The 20,253-nt window shown below is 45.5% G+C and overlaps 1 protein-coding gene across 1 annotated transcript in view; it reads left to right on the top strand.

Annotated features, from left to right (window-relative positions):
- LOC143213742 (lachesin) overlaps window positions 1-20,253 on the top strand; it is a 246,351-nt gene that overhangs the window by 194,517 nt on the left and 31,581 nt on the right. Inside the window, exons 6-7 of the mRNA XM_076433871.1 lie at window positions 3,119-3,336; window positions 4,891-4,966. Of these exons, the coding sequence (XP_076289986.1) occupies window positions 3,119-3,336; window positions 4,891-4,966 (294 nt within the window). The remainder of the gene's footprint in view (window positions 1-3,118; window positions 3,337-4,890; window positions 4,967-20,253) is intronic.

Here is a 20,253-nt window from a genome sequence, read left to right as displayed (position 1 = left end):
ATACGGTTTCTCCCAATTTATTCAGACAATTTTCAGTTTGCAGAAAGACCCGGAGCTCCTAATAATAAGTAATAATTCAACGTGTACACAGGGTCTTTTGTGAAATTTACCAAATGTTTCCTGCTGAACTGGATTCCTCTTGCAAGGGAGATCAGTGTCGTTCGCGGAACAAAGGTGAAAGTAAACGACGCTGGTCGTTTTGTTTAAGCACACAATGTGTAAGGGTTTCGCCGCGGCCGTCGAAGACAGTGGAAAATGAAAGCAATTCGAGGAGAGTGGGGAGAATCAATGGGAACTGGATAGGATAAAGGAAGAAGGCTCAAAGGAATGCACTTTGTTCCCCGGAGCAATTCGAGGGGGATGTTTATTTAAATTTTCAGGTAATTTACATCCACTTGCCACCGTATCACTTTTCTTTTCCCGGTTTCCGTATCGCGCGCCGGTGTCGAATGCACTCCAATTTAAATCGCGATATTTGTTTCACGCGTCACCAAGATTTCTCTTGGAAGAAAACGTACCGATAAATTATAGGAGACCGTGACGACGAGCAAAAGCAACAGTCACGAATAAATGCCAGCGTTATCATTGCAAAAACCGGGTGCTAAAAGCATCGGTCGAAAATGCAATTCCGTAAAACGTTTTTATTTCTCTCCTATCTCCGCTGTGTCCATATAACGAAAATAGATTAAACTTTCATCAAACAATCGCTATCGAAATGACAGTGAATTGTCGATTGATCGGCACTCTTCGTCACTAAAGAATTCATATACACGGGATAAAATTGTGGACGCTGTAATCGCGTTACAAATTACTGATTATGAATTATTCGCTGTTATTGCCGGGCGTACAAATTGTTTCGTAGCTCTCGCAGTTAATCAATCGTAATTTTATTTTGAATTCAAATCGAGCTGCATTAATAGCTTGTAAAGTGGAGTAAGTGCAGCGAAAATTATGCAGATTATGTCACAGGCTAAAACGCATTTAGCGGTTTGTAAATGGCCAATAAATTCGCGAAAATAGAGCCACGAACTAATTTGTGCACTCATTAAAATATTTGAAACGGGTCGGAACGGACCCGGGGAGAAAGTGCAGTGTGGATTAAAGGCACGATAACCTATTTAATAGTATAGATAATTGATTGTGTGCATGACGCCGGTATCAAAGATAAACTTTCAAGAGTTCTCGCGATCCTTAAATAAAACATAGCCCATGGAATCTTAAAGGATCGGGAAAATCAGGCTTGCAGTCGCTGTTAAAGGTGAGATAGGGGGCCATGTAATTCCCCGTGGAATGAGAGGGGTGAAAGTTACTTCCTGAATCCATTCGACGGAGAGGGGATCTTTATTTAAATTTTAAAACCCTTTACAGTGTCTACACGGGTCTGTGTATATCTGTCTTCGTCCGTCCCGACGCTGAAATCAGATATTTCCTTACGCAATATTCAATCCTCTCTGCGAGCCCCAATAAAAATTAAATCGCCGGCCCCGTAGAGATATATATTTGCTAACCGGTGAATATAGTTCAGTCAGGCGAAATTTATAGCGATGTGTGGGGATTTCATCGTCGCTCACACGCGCGTTTCATTTCATTTTATTTCCTGCGAATTCGCGTTAAAAGCGACACGCGTCGATACGGCGACGACGCAATTGAAAATCGAAATTATGCTGGCTGCCGCGGGTTTTAACGACTGGTCGGTACACTCTATCGGTCCAAACAAGAAGGAAATATTGTGCAAACAAAAATAAAAACGTCACAATTATTTGTGCAACCCCTTTAAGAAGGAAAAATATTTTTGCAAATATATTTATTCGCTACTGCGCGCATAAGAAGATCGGATCGCTCCCAGGCTACCTCTTTACAAACGATGACGCAGGTCTTAAATTCATATTAGGATCGAGGACAGGGATCGCTGATTTCTTTAAAAGCTCCACAAACTTCCATCATAGATGCAATTAAAACTTTGCTAAGCAATTCCGTGGAAATTGAAAATCCGCTTAAGCGTCTCTCTCTCTCTCTCTCTCTCTCTCTCACTCTCTCTGAAGCACGACGGAGTCTGGCTATGCTCCTCTCGATGCTTGACCATCCTTGATCGCGTTCACGCGTTGTTTACGCCCTCGGCCTTATTGTTTCATTGCCATTCCCGTCGCGAATGGCACGGACAGACGACGCGACGGTGAACACGGACACCCCACACCATAAACCGGCTGAAAAAATATAGCCGGAAGTTCCCCGTGAAAGTTCGAAGACGCTAGGTGTATTGTTACGAGGTTCAAGTTAAATTGAAGCACTCCCAAGCTCGTGGAGGTATTATCAGAGCCGGGGGGAGAGAGAGACGCTCATGGAAAACCATTCGTCGCGGCGAAATTACTTTTTTATTGGAGCCACTCTCTACGCCCGGTATAGTTAAGTCTACGCAATTTATCTTCCGAGATTTAATGTTTCGGAAATGATGGGCATATCGTGCGGGGACATTCAAAATTTCTAGTCGAAACGGAACTCTCGACGCTTTTGATGTTCGGCTAAACACTATGGTGGATGCGAGGGGAGGAAGTTGTGAATTTTATTGTTTAGAATGTCTGTGGGTTGTCGTACAAAAATTTATTAAAAATGTTTTACCGCATATAGTGCACCTCCTTCGACATGTCAAATTATAAAAAATTTATACTGTAGGGGACAGTTGAAAGTATTAGTTGAACGCATAAATTCGTGCCCGACTTGGAAATAAAATTCAATGGTTAAATGTTGAAGAATACAGCTTTATCAATCAATTATATAATCACCATTGTTTTCTACAATTATCCGCCACGCAGTACGCAGTTTGCAATGTCTACGAAAATCGTGCACGAACTTGTGCGATCACCTGATACCTTTGACGAATAAATGAGTATCAGGGTAGGAATGCATGACGTTCGTTTGACCGAAGAAAATTATTTGTGGGGTGTTCTGGCGTTTTGTCCGGCGCATGAAGAGCGTGGAGCCGCGAAGTAGAGACACGCGTGTTTCGGCAAACTCTGGCTCGAGATTTATCGGTGGGGAACAGTTATCGATCCCGGGGACCGGCTTGTATCGCTAGTAATTGGAACATTTATGAGCCAATCAATCACTTTTCTCGTTGCAGTTATCCCCATGCTGTGGATCCCACACCAATTGGTCGGTGCACCCTTGGGCTACGCAGTCACGCTGGAATGCTTCACCGAGGCTCATCCAATTTCTTTGAATTACTGGACCAGGGAGGACGGGGTAATGATTCAGAACGCCGCCAAATACAGAGTCACCACCACGCCGGAGAAACCCTTCTACAAAACGCACATGACCCTAACCATCTACAACATAAACGTAAGCAAACTTTCCTCGCTATTAGTACAGAATCGGAAACCACTATAACCCGGTAGCACTTTAACGTAGAAACGGGTGGCGTTTTAACGATCGTCGGGTTATAAAATTGTATTAAAATGGCGAGCGAAGAGGTTTAAAAGCGTGTACCGGTTCTCCGGCTCTCGAATCCGCAAACTGCAAATATTGATCACGAATCAGAATCCATCGATATTGTCAGAGTAAACACCTATAATAGTAGATTCTAACGCTCTCGAACATTAATTACTGCGACTTCTGCTAATATTTGAGTAATTTGTCATTTCCCATCTGTGTTCGCCGTTCTCTTTATTTTCTCATTCTAAATGTTTCTACATGCTCTTGAAAGAAAGCGAGAGTGAAAAATGTGTATGGACTAGACACAAGAGTAGTCGAGGACTAACATTAGAAGATAAGGGCACTCGTTGTACCGTGTAAAGGAAGTTTTCGCGGGGAAAGTTCGCGCAAACGGTTTTTCGCCGAGAGAAAAGTGGCTGTTGAATTCGAAGATTTTTCCGAGCGTGTAATAATCCGGTAACTGTGGTTCCAGTCCCGAATCGAGGGCAGGAACACGCCCCTAACCTTAACTTTACCCAGCATCAACACCTGCGAAGCCAACAGGTGATATTTGAAAAGTTTCGCGACGCCTCGTGAGATTTATTCGCGGATTATTTTCACGTATGGAAACGGATAGTCTTAAAACTCCCGACTTCCACTGTTTCCGCGGAAACAGAGACTTTTCCCCGGCGGTGTCTGTCGACAGACAGAGATTATATATACTATAACGTCCCGTGGTTTTTTGTTCGGTTGCCACGGTCCTGGGGATCTTTATTGCGTTGCTTTTACAGGGATAATAAATGCGTCTGGGGAAAAATTTCACAAGTACAAACGAGTCAAGATAGAAGTTACTTTTACTCGGGTCCCGACCGGCTCTCTCTCGCGGTCTTCTTTATAAATCAAACCGCGAGCCGGCCGCAACAGAAGTTATCAACAAAAGTATCTCGCAAGTTTGAGCCGCGGGGAAAGACAAGAAAAATAAACGAAAGACAAATTGCTAAGTAGCCGGGTCGAACCGGCGAGACGAGCCACGAACGGACGGGTTCTCTGTGAAACCAATATCAGAGGTTCGTGAGATAACACCGGGGGATGATAAATGACAACACTGCCAAGAAGATCTTTAACTTCTCCGGGGATCCAACATTCTAATTATGGTACAATCACAGAAAGTTCGGGTCGCGAGAATCTCGAGATTGCGGAGCATAGGTATTCTTTTGAACAGAGGAGAATCGGAGAGGGAGAATAGATTTGTTGGAGACCTTATCACCGGTTATTTGGGACCAAGGAAATCATTGAAATCACTCGGATAGAATGGTGGTTCCACTGTGAAGTCATTAGGCTGCGTTGTTGTCTCCTTACTTTGAGGGTTGGAAAATTGTAGCAACTCTCGGAACCTAGTCAATGTTTAGAGAATAGAAGAAAATTGATTTCATCCTGAGATCCTTCTTACTTCTCATCACAAATCGTTATTCTACTTTTCAGGAGTCGGATTATGGCAGCTACAAGTGCAATGCGAACAATTCACGCGGAGGAACCGACGGCACCATCCGCCTGTACAGTAAGTGTCGTTTGTTTACGCTCGCTTTAACCATCCCGCAGAAACGTTTGTCGAGCTAATGATGGACCGTTGCTGTTCGTGTACATCAGTGGTTCACAATCAACAATACTTGGTTGACTGATTCAGCCAACATTTTCCCTCAAAAAGTCGAACATCCAATCTCTTCAAACAACAGGATTAAATCTGTATTCATCTGCTAAAATCTCTGAATATTCTCCATACACGAATATTATCTGGCTTTTAACCGTCTATAAAATGCTCGAAGTCTTGATTCACGTCCCGCAACAAGTTTCACTCTTCGAGGAGAGTTGTTTTAATATTAAGCCGGAATAGTGCATTCCCCTCGAGCGAGCGTTTAGAGTCTTTTTCCAGCCGTTCAAGAATTTAGTCTCTCGGAAAGTTGGAGCATCGTGTCTGCGGATCACTGTCGCGCAATTTTCGGCCGTCGCAGTGAGTTTAAGAAAGTTTGAGAAGCACTGGCTCGTACATATACTGAATACCTTTACCCATGCTCGGTTGCGGTATAGGTGTTTACGAAGTACAGGAAGAGAGGAGAGTCGTGTTATTTGCTGGCAACGCTCGGCAATCGGATGCAGAACGTTCCTCGGCCGATGTGTTCGGTATCGTATTGGCCAAGTCTCGGATTTCAGTAATTTCGACTACCTCGACAAATAGATACCCGCAATTAATGAACTGCTCCGGCAAGCCTCGGGGAATGCTTTTGCGGCGATCTGTTAATTCGTGATTACATCGTTGGTGAAATCGCGCGAAAACACGGCTACCCCCTTCCGGTTACAGTATTTGATTTGAGACGCGAAGCAATTACTACTACATCCATCGGCGCACCATACGGCCCTCAGGAATGTTTTCGTCTTGAACCACTTAATCAGACCGATGATTTTTCGCGAAGCTCGACGCAGAACGTTACATTTTATATAGATTATTTACGAATAGGCACTCCTCTCCGATTTTCACGAAATTTAAATATGTTATAGATTTCGATATTTCGAGCAACCTTTTGAGATATTCGCAAACAACTGTTGCTACTACTCGATTGAATATATGGAAAACTAAAAGAGAGCCCCGAAAAAGTTGCTCAAAATGTGTAGCTGCATAACTCATTTAAACTCCATCAAAATCGGAGAGGAGTGCCTCTTTGTAAAGATATTATTCTTCTTTTAACCCCTTTGCACTCGAACAATTTGAATTCCAAAATCAAGTTATTTGTTTCAAATTCAACCTGTTTTCTTATATGTATATAACAGTTGAGCTTTTTACAATTTATAGAATACAGACAAAAATAATGTTAAAACTGTTTTGAATAATGGTATGGCAATTTTTAATGGCGCCTCAGACTCGCCATTCGAGTGCAAAGGGTTAAGACGGTCCATTTTCCAGATACTATTTTGTCTAAAGAAAAACCATACACCGTTTCCTGCCTGCAAGACTTTGTTCAAAGCGTGCGAATGCACCATACGTGAACAGATTCGTGACAGAATACTTTCGCGGAGAAAATCTTCGATTGGCCTGCAGCTTCTTCCGAAGCACCGTGTACAGGATGGCGGCTTAATGTATGCATGTGACATAAAGAGCGTCCGCGCGCCGCAGAAATGGCCGGCCGCTGTGCAAACACGCGTCCACCCACACATTAACGTGCGTGAGTGTGGACGGACACAGGGAGGAACGACAGCGGGTGATTTCGGTGTTCCTGAGGGGTGAGGATGGCCGTCGCGACGGTGGGATGAGAAAGAGAGGAGAAAACACCGGGCCCATTAGTATGCATCGGTTTTTCGCATTAGCGACATTCAAATGAAGCGGCCGTTTAGCATAAAAGGCTGCCGGCAAGAAAAAAGAAGGTGATCCGACCGGGCGATTACACCCACCCCCGCCTCGTATCCAGGGTTAGGTCCTGGCAGGCTCGTCTTCGGCGACGCGATCACCAGAAACGTTTGCCGTGATAACGATCCGACGGCGATAGTGATTTCAGAGTGGTTGCGATGGATCAGCCCTGTTTCATTCTAATATTATAATATTGAGGAGGATTTTTTTTCACTTGGTTCACAGCTTTGCTTTTAATCTTAAATGTTCCTGTACATGGTCATCAGGATCATTGCATTTGCAAAAAACATAAAAACAAATGCAAGCGCAGATTCCAATTTACCTACCGCTCGGCGTGGTACAGATATGTGTGTGAATTTGATTAACTTTCGTTCGCAACTGTGTCAATCTTGGTGTAAATATGTATATTCACTACGGCTACGGTTTGCCCGTTGGTGGTTTCCCCAGTAATTCGATTGCTAAAGTTAATTTTAATCGTTCAGAAGCGGTTCCAAGGATTATTAACTATTCCATTATACAATTACATATCGCTCCTGAAAAGTGTATTATTAATGCTTCGAGCAGGCTGACGGCTAATCGTGATCGACCCGGCGAATAGTAATTTTCTTTGTGCGGTATCAAACATTATTGGTATGTTTAATAGTTAATACACTATTGATTCTCGCACCCTGATTAGTGTAACGTTTGCGTCACCGTCGTCTATGTATCGTGATCGATACCAAACAGCCCAATATAGCGAACAATAACCTGTATATATAATGCATTGGCTAGTATTGTGTTAGTACCGGCAACAATGCAGATATTGAACAAAAACGAATTTAGAATAATATTGACGGCGAGTTAACAATTGACAAAGAGCGTCACCGTTAATTACGTATGACGAAGGACTGATCATTTTCTAATTAACTTATTAATTGTCTTTAAGACGATGCAGAAATGAATCGGTTCGATTTTATGAAATATTCGAGACTGCAGTCGACACGTTCAGGCGAATGTAAACGTCGGCTCGAGCGGAATCGGATAACGAATTTTAAGTGCAGCGCGAGTGGCAGTAACAAATGAAAGTTAAGTAGATACCAGATATACGCGGTCATAAAAGCCCTGGCTGGAATTTATCACGGAAACCGTAAAATCGTGTGTATGTTGCAGTCGAAACGGAGTAACGTAATATCGGGGAAGGCTAAGACGAAAGTTTTTCAGCGAAAGCTTTCGCCGGGGTTAAGAGTGAATACGCTTGTACGAATAAGTTAACGCGCGGAGAAGGGAAAAAAGGGAAAACGGAAACCGGAGTAAATATACCGGGCTCCGGTATACCGGAGGGAAATCCTCCGGCATGTTCCACGGAAATTGCTTTCTAATTGGCGAGATTTTTAAAAGTCGCACAATAGCTCAGAGAATGTAGACCAGCCCCCCCCCCCTCTCCCTCTGCCCTTCGCTCCCGGACACGAATATTACTTACTAATTGGTCCCTTTTATAAAACAAAATGTATAAAGGCGGCGTTCTCGGTTTCGCAAACAGCCAGCCGGCCGGCCGAGTTCATTCGCAATTATTCAAGCTTAACGGCCGGGATTTTTCCTTGGTTCCGTTCGACTGCGTTCTCATTCAGCTTTCCTTTTAACTCTACATAATCCCGAGTAATTCTTTCCATCGCGGCCGCGTTAATCCGACATTCGCTACGACGATTGTTTACCGGCGATACTTCGAATGTATCGAACTGTTAACAATGCCGTTACCGATCGGTGACACCCCGCCGAACTCCGAAACCAATTCTCACTTCGTTCATTTATTGTTCTTAAAATTGTGTCGAATTGTCCATTTCATGGTGAACGTAGCAGACATTTCATCATAGAGTATTTCGTGCTTCTTTCGTATTTTCCACGAGAGAATAACCTGTTCTTCGGCCATAGAATTTCATCGAATGGTCTCCGCGAATTTCCGTGGAAGAATCGATTCGTTGACTCTCGCTGCTCGTCCCGAGGAGATCGATCTTCCTTCGCAAAACACCGGCTGCGAGAAGATAACAGCCGCCCAAAGGGACCCGAATTCATTCGGTTCGCGAGGTTAGGGCGGAGATAAAAGAGAAGCGAATAAGTTCGCGCGGAGGTCCCAAAAGGGACGCCGCGTAGACCGGAAACGAACACGAGGAGACCGAGACAGAAATAACAACGGCGAAAAACCGGAAACGTCATTCCGGAATATCGATCCTGTGCTTGAACTATTAGGTCATTTCGTTTTCTCAAGGGAAAATGATAGTACTTTTTTTACCATTTAGAATAAGTCGTACGAAGTCGACTTAAGGAGCACATGCTCGTAGAATTTCTGCTTTTTCTGTTACCAAAAAACTGAGTTGTATGAATTTTTATGTGGTTCTAGCGTTAATCAGAAACAAAGCAGAGAGCTGGCAGATTTTTGTCGGGAACGTGAAACGTCGAGGAAAGGGAAGACGATCGGTGGTGTGGAGCGAGGGGAGGGACCAGAAAGAGTCGAAATTAAGTGGTAGAAGTCAGAGATATGTCAGACGAGTTTTATTAAGCGGCATAAAAAAGAGATTTGTAGTCGGACTGCGAGACGGGGACGGAGACGGAGATGGAGACGAGCTAGCCCGGTTAGTTCTGGGGTGGCCGGGGGTCTTTGGTTGCGGGACTGCGGCCCCCAAAGGGGGTGGCGACGGGGATGAACAGAAGGGAGCTGAACGGTGAAGAGCAGGAGAGATCGTAGAGATATGAATTTATTATTAAGGACCGCCTAAGGGCCAAAGTACCCTGTTTCTTGATAACCAACCATTCCAACCTGCCGCCCCATCTCCCCGTTTCTTTTTCCTTTGTTTCTGTCCTGCGTCCTCTTTCTCACTCTTTCTCTCTCTCTCTCTCTCTCTCTCTCTCTACCGTCTCCCTTTTCGTGAAAGTGTTCCTTACTTTTTCTGATTCCTCTCCTCTCTCTATCTCTCGCTATGTACCCTCTCCCCCGATGCTTCCAACCCCCCATTCGGTGGAAAAGCTTGAGCACAGCTAATTTATTCCATAGTCGAGTCAAACTGCTATTTGTGAGGGCCGCCGGAGGCTGCGGGGCTGCGGGCCGAACGAACAGAAGTTGCCGGTGTTCCGCGGATGACAACAATATCGTATTCATTCGGCTGTTCCCCTCTTCTTCTTCTTCTTCTTCTTCTTCTTCCTGTTCCTCTTCTTCGGCGAGGATTCCTGAGTCTATTCGTTCGTCCTCCCCGTTTCCTCGGACTTGGACCCGCGTATACATAATGCAACGCTTCCTCCACTTTGGCCTCGTCCACGACGAGGATTTAATTGTCGGTCTTACGCGGAATTCCTGGAACCATTTACCATGATCACCTCCCTCCACCACCCCTCGATTTATAATCCCGGGAACAATTGTTTCGGACACTTTCTGGCTGGTTGAACGATTTGCATTTTTTTTATTAATCTTAAGTGACCTTGGATGACCTTGTGAGACAGTGGACGTTGCAATTATCCGGATGAAAGGAATTTCTTGTATTATTCTAATTAAAAGTACAAAAGGATGATCGAATTGCAGAAGGGTGGAGATTAATTAACGGTTTCATTTCAGAAAGTCCCTGTGGCGAAGTTCCTCCGTTCAATTTCGCCTAGTCTATTCGAAACGAGCACGCAGCCTTCCATTACGAAAACAATTGTTGTTCAGATTAATGTGAACACAGCGAAATGATAACCGACCGATTGAAATCGATACTCATCGACTATCGTCTCGCTGTATTTAGTTTAATGAGTTTCTGCGATGGCGTGTACGTACACGAGCCGCAATTGATGCACTCTCGAAGCATGCTGCGTATTAATTACGCATGTTGATTATGCCGTTTGGAATTTACTGCCTAGGAGAACGTGTAACAGACTGCCGCGGCAAAATTTCATGACATTAGCGTGGCGTTCCTTCGATCCGCCGACCAATGAATTCCGAGCGTGTCTTGACGACTGTACGCTTACTTCCACGGAAGATATGCATAGGTACACAGTAATCTTAAACAATTTATTGGAAATCTAACATTTAAGGAAATTTAAAAACACATTCTCGTGTCTTCTCTATTTCTGTACCGTGAAATAACTTGTTCTGATTTTACGTGACTTTAATGAGTGCTATTGTGCGAATAAACCGCGTCGATTTTGCTTATTTCCTAGATTTGCTTTCCAGATTCTGCAACAATCGTCGATTCAAAACAAAAGAGCCCATAGTCAACGCAACAGTTGAACAATCTCCCCAGTGTTTACAACCGTATGGTGCAACGGTGGTTAAAGATTCATGGCGGGCGACAGTTAATTTACTCGTTACTAAACGGGAACCCCGATTGCCGGGCAGACACGGCACAATGGACTCATTCGGCCACCGCACACAATCGTAATAAGATATTAAAGGAAAGTTCCCACGGGCAGATGTGTATTACTCGGGCGCGCAAGGTTGCGTAAGCGAGCAAGTTCGTTTTCAAACAGAGAGTGAGAGGGAGGGAGCGATAGAGCTCTCTAGCCGCTGGCGCGAGGCCCTAGTTTCGTTAATCAATTTTTCTTCGCGGAATACAAACACGGGGCGCACCGGTGTGTTCTCCCTGAAATTCTTCCGCGGTGTTGATTTTCCGCCGTGCCATCGATCGTCTCGATATTTATTAATGAAACGAATTTCCGCGGCAAACTATTCGCCGAAAAACTGGTGGGCTGTACAACGCTAAAACCTACTTCCAGCAATGGCAAATGCAGTTGCAAGGTGGACGATGAGACTCTGCGCCATGTTTTATGGGAATGCAATTTGCAGAATGAAGAAAGACTGCAATTAACGTTGTCATTCTTCAGGAGCTGGTCAATTCTTAATGTCGTCGGAAAGTTTTTTCTTTAAAGAAACACAACACTCGCCTATAAAACGCTCTCGAGTGGAAAGTAAAGGCCGCAGGAGTGTGAAAAAAGGATGAAAGACCAACACGGAAGAGTCAACGCGCAGTCGATCAATGATTCAGGCGGGCTCGCGCGTTTCGGTTTCGATTAATTGAAGGGAAACACGGGCTGGTTATCGGTCGATTAGAAATTTAGCGGAAGTTCCGAGGAGCGTTTCCTTCCGGCGGGCTGAAAATCTCGCTAATGAATGCTTTAGGTTGATAGGCGCAGGCGCGCGTGTGCGGCCAGGCTCTTTCGCCTCGCGATACCGAAGTTGCCGGGTTTAATTACGAATTGATCAAGACTTACCGCGAACTCGGCAGACGGAGACCGCGCGCCACCGGGACGCCTTTTGTCGGCAAGCCCCGACGGGGGTGTAAAAATTTGCCGGCGTTCCCAGAGCGACGGGAAGTTTCCGCGGCTTCCGGGCCATCGTTTGAAAACTTGTCCTTCGACCGTGGCTAACGACTCCATCGATTATTTAGGCCAATTGTGTGCTCTCTCGCCGCTGTTGTGCTCGCTGGAATCCATCGTCCGATCCAAGTCTTCGCCGGCCGAAACGTTCGGTGGCATTTCGATTTTGCACAAATGTTGCCTGAAAAAGTTTCAACTTGTAGAACTTTTAAATCGTCTTAATTAAAGGATATCGGAGATCGCATTACGAGCACTGCGTTTACTCAGCGAATTCGGGGGTCCTGCTTTTTTCGCGCAAGTTTCCTGTCTGCGTCAATTCGTAGATTCCACAGCGACACGGAAACGAGCCACGAGAATGAGATATTTAACGAATTTACATTCGGCGCGCGCTAACGAAGCGCTGTTCGTCGCTCGCAATTAATTCAACCGCGAGGAAGTGTGTACCTATTAAAAAGAAATACCGGGAATAATTTGCACGCCAAAGAGACAAAAGCCGGTGACAGAGGGGCGGGTCTGTCTCGTCTCTAATCCCTCTAAAAAATATTTCATTTGAAATTCTCTAGTTCGGTGAAAAATAGCGAGTCCGCTGTGTCGTCGAGGCAACGTGAAATCTTCTGATAACGGGACAAGGGAGCTCGGCGAGGAAGCGAGTAATTAATTCGGCAGTATTTTTATTAGCGTTAATTGATTCGCGCTCGCGAGGATTCGGTCGGAGGTCAGAGCCCGAGGCGGAGAAGAGGCTCCAAGGAAAGTGAAACACGGCTGTCTCGAGGGGACAGACGAAGTAGAAAGCGTCTCGGTTGGTCTTGTCGATGGAAGAGACCAAGAGAACTCCCAGTTAATGAGGAACCCTTGTTACCACCCTTTCCCTTTCACCCTTTGTGTTTACGCCGCGACGTCACGCTCCCGGATCCATTGTGGTAAACGTAATCGACTCATTATCGGAGCTGTTCCCGCAATTAAAAACCGGTTGTATCGTTTCCAGAACTCTCAGACCTTTGGTATCTACCTTGTCGGAGGGCGTACTGCAAACTCTTCCTTTTGAATCGTATAAAATAGAGGAACCAAATAATTATTGATACAATGAGGTACCTACGATCATTGTACTACGATTATAATCAATCCTTATCGTCGCCATTATTTTTCACCGTCGCGCCGTGCTATTTTTCCAAAGTTTCTTATCTCGTTCGCCGGCCGATCAGTTGAAACACGTTGTTAGCGTCCCTAAGTCAAACAGCAGCTACGAAGTGAGGAGAAACAGTCTTCCGAGATTTTACGGAAAGTTATAAAAACCGAGGGAACTTGCTAGTCCACTAAAAGGAGTTTCGCCGGGTAGTTACGCACTGGTTTAATTCAATAACCGAAGAACGAGCACGGGAAACTGGAGTGGGAGAGCTTGCGCCTGGCCGTCGTCGTCGTAAACTATAAAACTCGCGTCGAATGGATGTAGAGGGAACCGTGGTCTGCAAACATGTCCCGATCCAGGATCAATCCTGCGGAACACCCGTTGCACAAAGCGTTGTCATTTATAACCTCCGAAACTCGTTGCGCATCGCTATGGCCCGATAAACCTGTCCGGGACCATTGTCTCGCAAGAAAACCGATGCGCGACCGGCACCGGTAAAGAGACACCAGCGCAAAAATCATGGCTGTCGGCCCAGAAACAAAAGAAACACCAGGGGAACAATGGAGAAGCGAGGTAGTAAACACCGGCTGCTAAAATATCACCATTACGAATCTGCTTACGGCTGCAGCTACTTCAGAGCTAACCCTCTAAAAGCCTTTCGTTAATCTAGATCTTGGCTTCTAGAGCTGGGGACTAATAGATTTTCTAACATTTTTTATATTTTATCCGAGTGTAAGACAACTTGGACAGCGATGGACAGCGAAAGAATTTGTCAAGGTCGCAGTTTTGGAGGAGCAGCGTCCAAGAGGCTTGGAATGGGGTTGATTTCCTGGTCGGCTGGAGGGGTAGGAAATTCGAGCGGCGGAGGGTGGGTTAGAATGGAGATCGTCTCACGGCGCATTAATTTAAGAGACAATTTCTGGTGTCCCATCGTGGCCACCTTAAGGAAGCTCCCGGGGAGCTGAAAGTCTGCGGAGGTTACTGACCGCTTGAGGAACGACTTTTGGAATCGACTTTTCTGCCTCGGCGAGAGAGGGGTGGGTCCAGGGGGGGTGGGGTGAAGTTTGGCAATTTCCTGGGGCTAATCTGCTGGTCGGTCAGCATTGAGATGCTACGAGGTGGGGTAAGGGACAGTCTGGTGGAAGCCCGCGGGGCCAGGAGGCACAAGTTGAAACGTGGGTTGGACCCATGGACCACGAACCACTTGGGGGTGGTCCCCATGAATTATACAAGCGACTCTTTGCCTTTCTATCGCTCCTTCAGTTCGTTTGCCTCCCCTACCGACTGACTACCGTGTCTTCTGTCTACCCCGTCCGTCGTCTTTCTTTCTCACGACCTCGGACACCTTTCACGCCGGCTACCTTCGTTGCTAAGAATGCCGGTGTGCGTGGGAGGATGAAGGGAAGAGAAGATCCCCCGGGAACTGGGATTGCGACGATGCGTGCCCGGAAAGACTCGATCTTGAACTGTCGACGATCGACTTTTCCATCGAGGTGAAATCGCTACGATTACCTGATGCTCTTGAGAATCGCCTTTAATTAGCTTCCCTCTCCAAAAGACAGTAAAATAAGGAATCAACGTCGAATCTCCTGAAAATTGCTTCAAAAATATTTAACGAACGAAGAACGTATAGTTAAAATTCAGAATAACTGGAAATATATAGAGAAAGTGCACCGGAACGAGTTGAAAACATTTTACGTTGGTTGCGACGTATTAAAGTTTCGGGAATGAGAACCGTATATACGATTAAAAATTCGCATTGTTACCATAATTAACTTTACACCGGCGAGCCACGAGCGTCGTAAGTGGAGATCCATGTTAAAAATTAATTTCGCCGAGCTGCTTCCAACGCGTTCAACGCCTGGTACCTTGATTTCTCTCGGACCACCTTGTGTCCGTCTTGAAAAATTCATCGAGCACGCTGATCGCGGTGATCCCGTTTCATTTACATGTAATAAGAATTTTCCATGGATATATTGGAAATCGGTTATCAGAACGGAGCTAAAGAATTGCTTAAGTGAATTTCGATTCGAGGAAATTGAAATGTGCAGATAAGAAACGTTGGGAGAAGAAAGTTTCCTAGTTTTAGGGAAGCGAGTTTTAATTAGAGTAGGTGTAGCCGCGACGAGTTTTAATGAACGCCCCCGTGGATTTTATTGAATGCTTTGATACTCTTTGACTCGGCCCTCGTTATATAAGACGGCGATAAACAGAATCCGTTTTACAGGAAATATTAATCCAACAAGAACTTATCAGTCCGGTAAGAATTATACGAAGTACAGGAAAAGTTGCCCATTAGGCTTAAAACCTCTTGGAAACATTTTCTTAAAAAGAAAGATCATTAGAAATTCTTAACGAGGGATGGGATCGGATGAATTATCTTAAAGTTCGCGAATTAAAGTTCATTCAGTTTCACGCTCTTGTAGGTAATTTAAAAAATTATTCAACAGATCTTTTGCATGAAGGAAATAGAATTCAAGAGAGATTCGAAGCGAACAAACACGACCGGATTTCGAATTTCGGTAAATCCGGCGAATGGGAAGTCTTATTGTCGTTCGCTCGAGGACGTCGTCTCAAAGGATCTTATGGAAATATTTTCTCCCCTAGTGGTAACCTTCTTTTTAACTCGACGCCTCCGCGCCCCCTTTAATCGCATTACCAGCACGTAGACATATTTCCATTCGCCTGAGTGCCAATTGGACCAGCCCCGGATTTTCCACATTTTTTGTCACCTATCTTACCTATCTCGATCCTATCCCACCGCCTTTGTCACCTCTGGATCTCTGATTCCGAAGCCAACATTATTTTCGTCTCATATGCATCTTGCCGAACATTTCTAGAACCAATACTCTGGCTATCGAAAGCCTGTCTAAATTATGAAAATATTTTACACAGTTTGCCCAGAGGAAAGTTAACGAAATCTCCGCAGACAATTAGCCTAATAATTCCGAAAAGAAAAATCACCGAAGTTCCGGTAATCTTCGGAGACGACCACGGCGACCGATTTTTTTCGCCAGGCGCCGAGAATGGCAACAGCAAATCTCCTTGTTAAAAAGTTTTACGCGTGAACAGCGAGCGAAACAAGTTCCTGCAGGAACGATCGATGCAATTATGCAACTTTCCGGGACGTAATTAATTTTCACTCCTCAGCCAGCCCCCGCGTTGTCCCATTGTCCTTAAAGTCCAGGGATCAAAAGACCCGCGATTATCCTTCCGCTCTTTTTTCCATCTCTCTCCCGCTCTCTCTCTCTCTCTCTCACTCTCCTCCTCTCTCTTAATATCGAATAGAAACAATGACATGTAACGGCGATACGAACTCAATTAGTTATCCTGCCGTTAATTCAGACGAATAATGCACGAATGAACGGTGAAATGAAGGTGCTTCAAATGCAATTCCCGTTAAAATCGGAGAATGAACGTTAAGAACTGTAGAAGAAGAATCATTTTTATACTTGGCCGTTTATTTCGAAAACCGTAGATTTTTAATGTTAAATCTTGTTCGAGCGATCAGTTCAAGTTTCAAGTGATATTAAGGTTTGAGCGTGGCGAGAATATAAGTAATTACTAGACTGCGGATCTTAACGCAAAATAAAAATATTCTACATTGATTGTGGGAAGCAGGATGGAAATAAAAATTGATTTCATCCCTTGAGGACTTTTTTACATTAGAAACGTTACACTGTTCTTAAATTTTTCTAATCTATTATTGTTTTATATTTCACCCGATCACTTTTGAAAGATCTGCAGTCTAGTAATTACTAATTCCCAATTTATTTATTTATTCACCAACAAATTGAACGAAAATAATGAACGTGAAACGAGGATTAATTACCAGCATCCGAAATCTTTGATCCAGGCGTGAAATGCCGACAACAGCAGCGGAGCTCAGTTTTCCTGGCACAGTTCCGCGGAAAATGGCAAACCGTCGCTCGGCTGTTCAACGATAATAACGCGTGGAGACGCGGGGGCGGCTTCCGGTAACAGCAGAATCGCGTAATTGTTGTTTCGAACAGTTTCAAACGACCGTTTCACTTTTACGTCGCCGTCGTTCGAGCGTTAACTTACGACTGGTTCTTTGTGCAGCTGGGATGAATAAATCGCACGTTTCTCCGTTCGCGGCACTGTGCGTTTAGCAATTGCGGGGTGTCTTATGCGTGAACTACACCGTCGGTTGAGACCAGTTTTTTTTCGATTGTTAAAGCATTCGTTGCTTGCGAACCTTTCCGACGAATTGCTCGCTTAACGCTCGTCCGTATCATCAACCGTTTCATTTCGGGAACTGGGTTCCCAGGATTATATCCGGCCAGATAATATTTATTTCGCGTTCGCTGGAACTTCCGAGTTTGCGTGAGATCGTGTATATAATTGTTTAATCGCGAATTACAGATTGCTGGCGCAGACGTTCCATTCCGCAACGGTATCCCGCGTCTCGCAGCTGATGTTCCCTGTCCGGTGTAAATTCGCCAGCGTTTCATTGGCTCGATTAACTCAATCTAAATAAACGAAACTTCCCCGGTAAACAGATAAAAATTAGCTCGGTTGATTCGCGTTCGTTACAGTCCGCGATACAGCACGTTTCCGGGGGGGGACTGATATTATGGGAACGCACGCGCGTGCGGGGATGATTGAATATGACACTTGTTGCTGTCTCCGGGCCGGTTTCTTTAATTTATTAAATTTTACCCGAGCCGTTTGAAAATTCTTGACGCACGCCAAGAAATTAATTTCATTCTTCCACCGTCGCGCAATCCCTTGCCCAGCTTCTCCCCAGAGGTACTTCGTTACTTTTCTGTTTGCCCCCGACCGTGCTCGAGACGCTGAGCTGCGGCCACCTCGAGTGGCCATTGGTACGAGAGAGATCAGCAGCCATTTTCACTGGTCCCAGGGATCTACCAAGCTCGGGATATTGTTTCGATTTTTAATAAACAAAACAGGAGGAAAATTCGTGCTGATGATACGGTAGTGGGGATAGTTCTGGGACAATTATAGGCCAGACTTTGGGGACGTTTATCGAGAAATCGCTGTACACGATTTTCCAAAAAGCTGTGGACGGTAGCGATTTCCAGGCGAAAGTAAGGCAACAAGGTATTGCGAAACTGTCACTCGTGTTCGCCGGACGGTATCAGGCATCGACATCGGCGACATTGATTTTGAATGGCAATATTCTCGTTAGCGCGGCTAATGCTATTATAGAGGGAAGCCCGGGGCCAGAATTCCTCGAGCAGAGATTCCGTGAGCCATCAATGATTAAACTACAGCCTGTATTCCGATCGAAAGACACGGGGTTCTCGGGTCGGCAGGGGCGATGGAGAGGGGAACACGGGGTTGGTCGAGGGTAGGTTGGTAGCCGGAGGTCTTTGGATGGCAAAGGGAGGTTAAAACAGTCGGGTGGAAGGACACGGTTGGGCCTCAGCGGTGGGGAATTAGTATGCGGCGGCTGTCACATCCCCCCTCGTCGACGCCGCGCCCCCGCCTTCCTCTACACTCTCTACACCTTTCGCTCAAACCCTGGACCGCCCCCGACTAGACCGTTAATTTTCCATCCCGTGACTCCAATCAATCTTACGGGCCGTCACCGGGTCTCCCTTATGGCGATGGCCTCGTCGTCTCACCTCCGGCTTTGATACGTCATCGCCCGCCACACCAGGTCCAGGCCCGAGTCACCACCACCACCACCCCTATCCCAGCCGTATTTCCTTCATTTCCGCCGCGATTTCTGACACCGTGACGGGAAATCCGCTAAATACCCTCGGACGCGTCGTTTGTCCGAGACCCGACACGTCCACGGAAACGGATCTCAAATAGCCCCGCCTCCCTCCAACATCCTTCAACCACCGGCAACCCTACCTTCAACCCCTTGGCTGTCCATTGTTGGACTTGGAACGCTTCGCAGACTTATCGCACCGTATCTTACGACGGGAAAGATAGCAGTTCGCCGAGGGAATTGACCAACTCCCTGATGTTCGACATTGTATCGCCAGGTTTGCGCAGAATCTTCCAGCTTTATAGTTTCGTGCTACGGATTAACCAAAATCAGAACAAACTTGCAGCCTTGTTACTTTCATAAAGCCATACCACCAATTAGCTATGCTTCTAGTGTTCCTCCCTCCGCTGAATTCATTCGGGAACACCAATTAAATTTCGTCTTGCCAGTAATCAACGACAACCGGCGCGTCAGACGGTGAAAGTAAAAGGGGTTGAATTTATGAATCCGGATTAATGAAACAGCAGCGGCACGCACCGCACCGGTAACACGAACGCAACCTAATTTAAATTCTACGTTCGTTTCCGTGTACTCTTCAGGTTCGTGAGTCGAAAAGCTCTCTCTGTCTCCTTCTTCCGTCGCGGGACGGTCCAAAGAAATTCTCGCGAAGTTCTCGAGCAACTTCTAGTTCCTTCCGATTTTACTGCTAATCCTCCCAGTTTAAAGTCAACTAATTCCCCCCTCGTCTATTCCCTTCTGAAATCTGGATGGAGTTTGAGACGGTCTTAGAAAAGGGAACAGATATCTTTATCTCGCGGGAGGAGAGAGAGAGAGAGAGGCAGGATGCTTTGATTGATCCGTGGAAACAGTGTACTGAATTACAGCGTGTCAAACGCAGGAACGCTGATCGGACATTTATTCCCCGGCATCCTAGTTGTATGGTATAGATCGAGTATAGCTGCGGGGAAGTAATTGTCCGGGGAGACCTGGGATAGGAGACGCGCCCACATCTGTGTAATATTAGCTCGAACGCACAGGCCTAAACATCGAGGCAACCGTTTGCAAAATAATTCATGTTTCATTGAAGTTCCCGTTGAACGACCTTGGACGACCTTCGCAAGGTCACATTCGTCCTGAAACGTCAGAACGCCAACAAAGGTAGAATTACCTTCATATTTACGTGAAACTCGATTATTCGACAAACTAACAACAACACGTTTGTCATAGTGGGAACAGGGGTGAGGGATGGCGTGGATAATTCGCATAAGCGGAGGTCCCGCAAATGCAGCGGCCGCGATC

Source organism: Lasioglossum baleicum, chromosome 11, assembly GCF_051020765.1.
Source record: "Lasioglossum baleicum chromosome 11, iyLasBale1, whole genome shotgun sequence".
Lineage (NCBI taxonomy): Eukaryota > Metazoa > Arthropoda > Insecta > Hymenoptera > Halictidae > Lasioglossum > Lasioglossum baleicum.
This window is presented reverse-complemented; position numbering and strand designations above follow the sequence as displayed.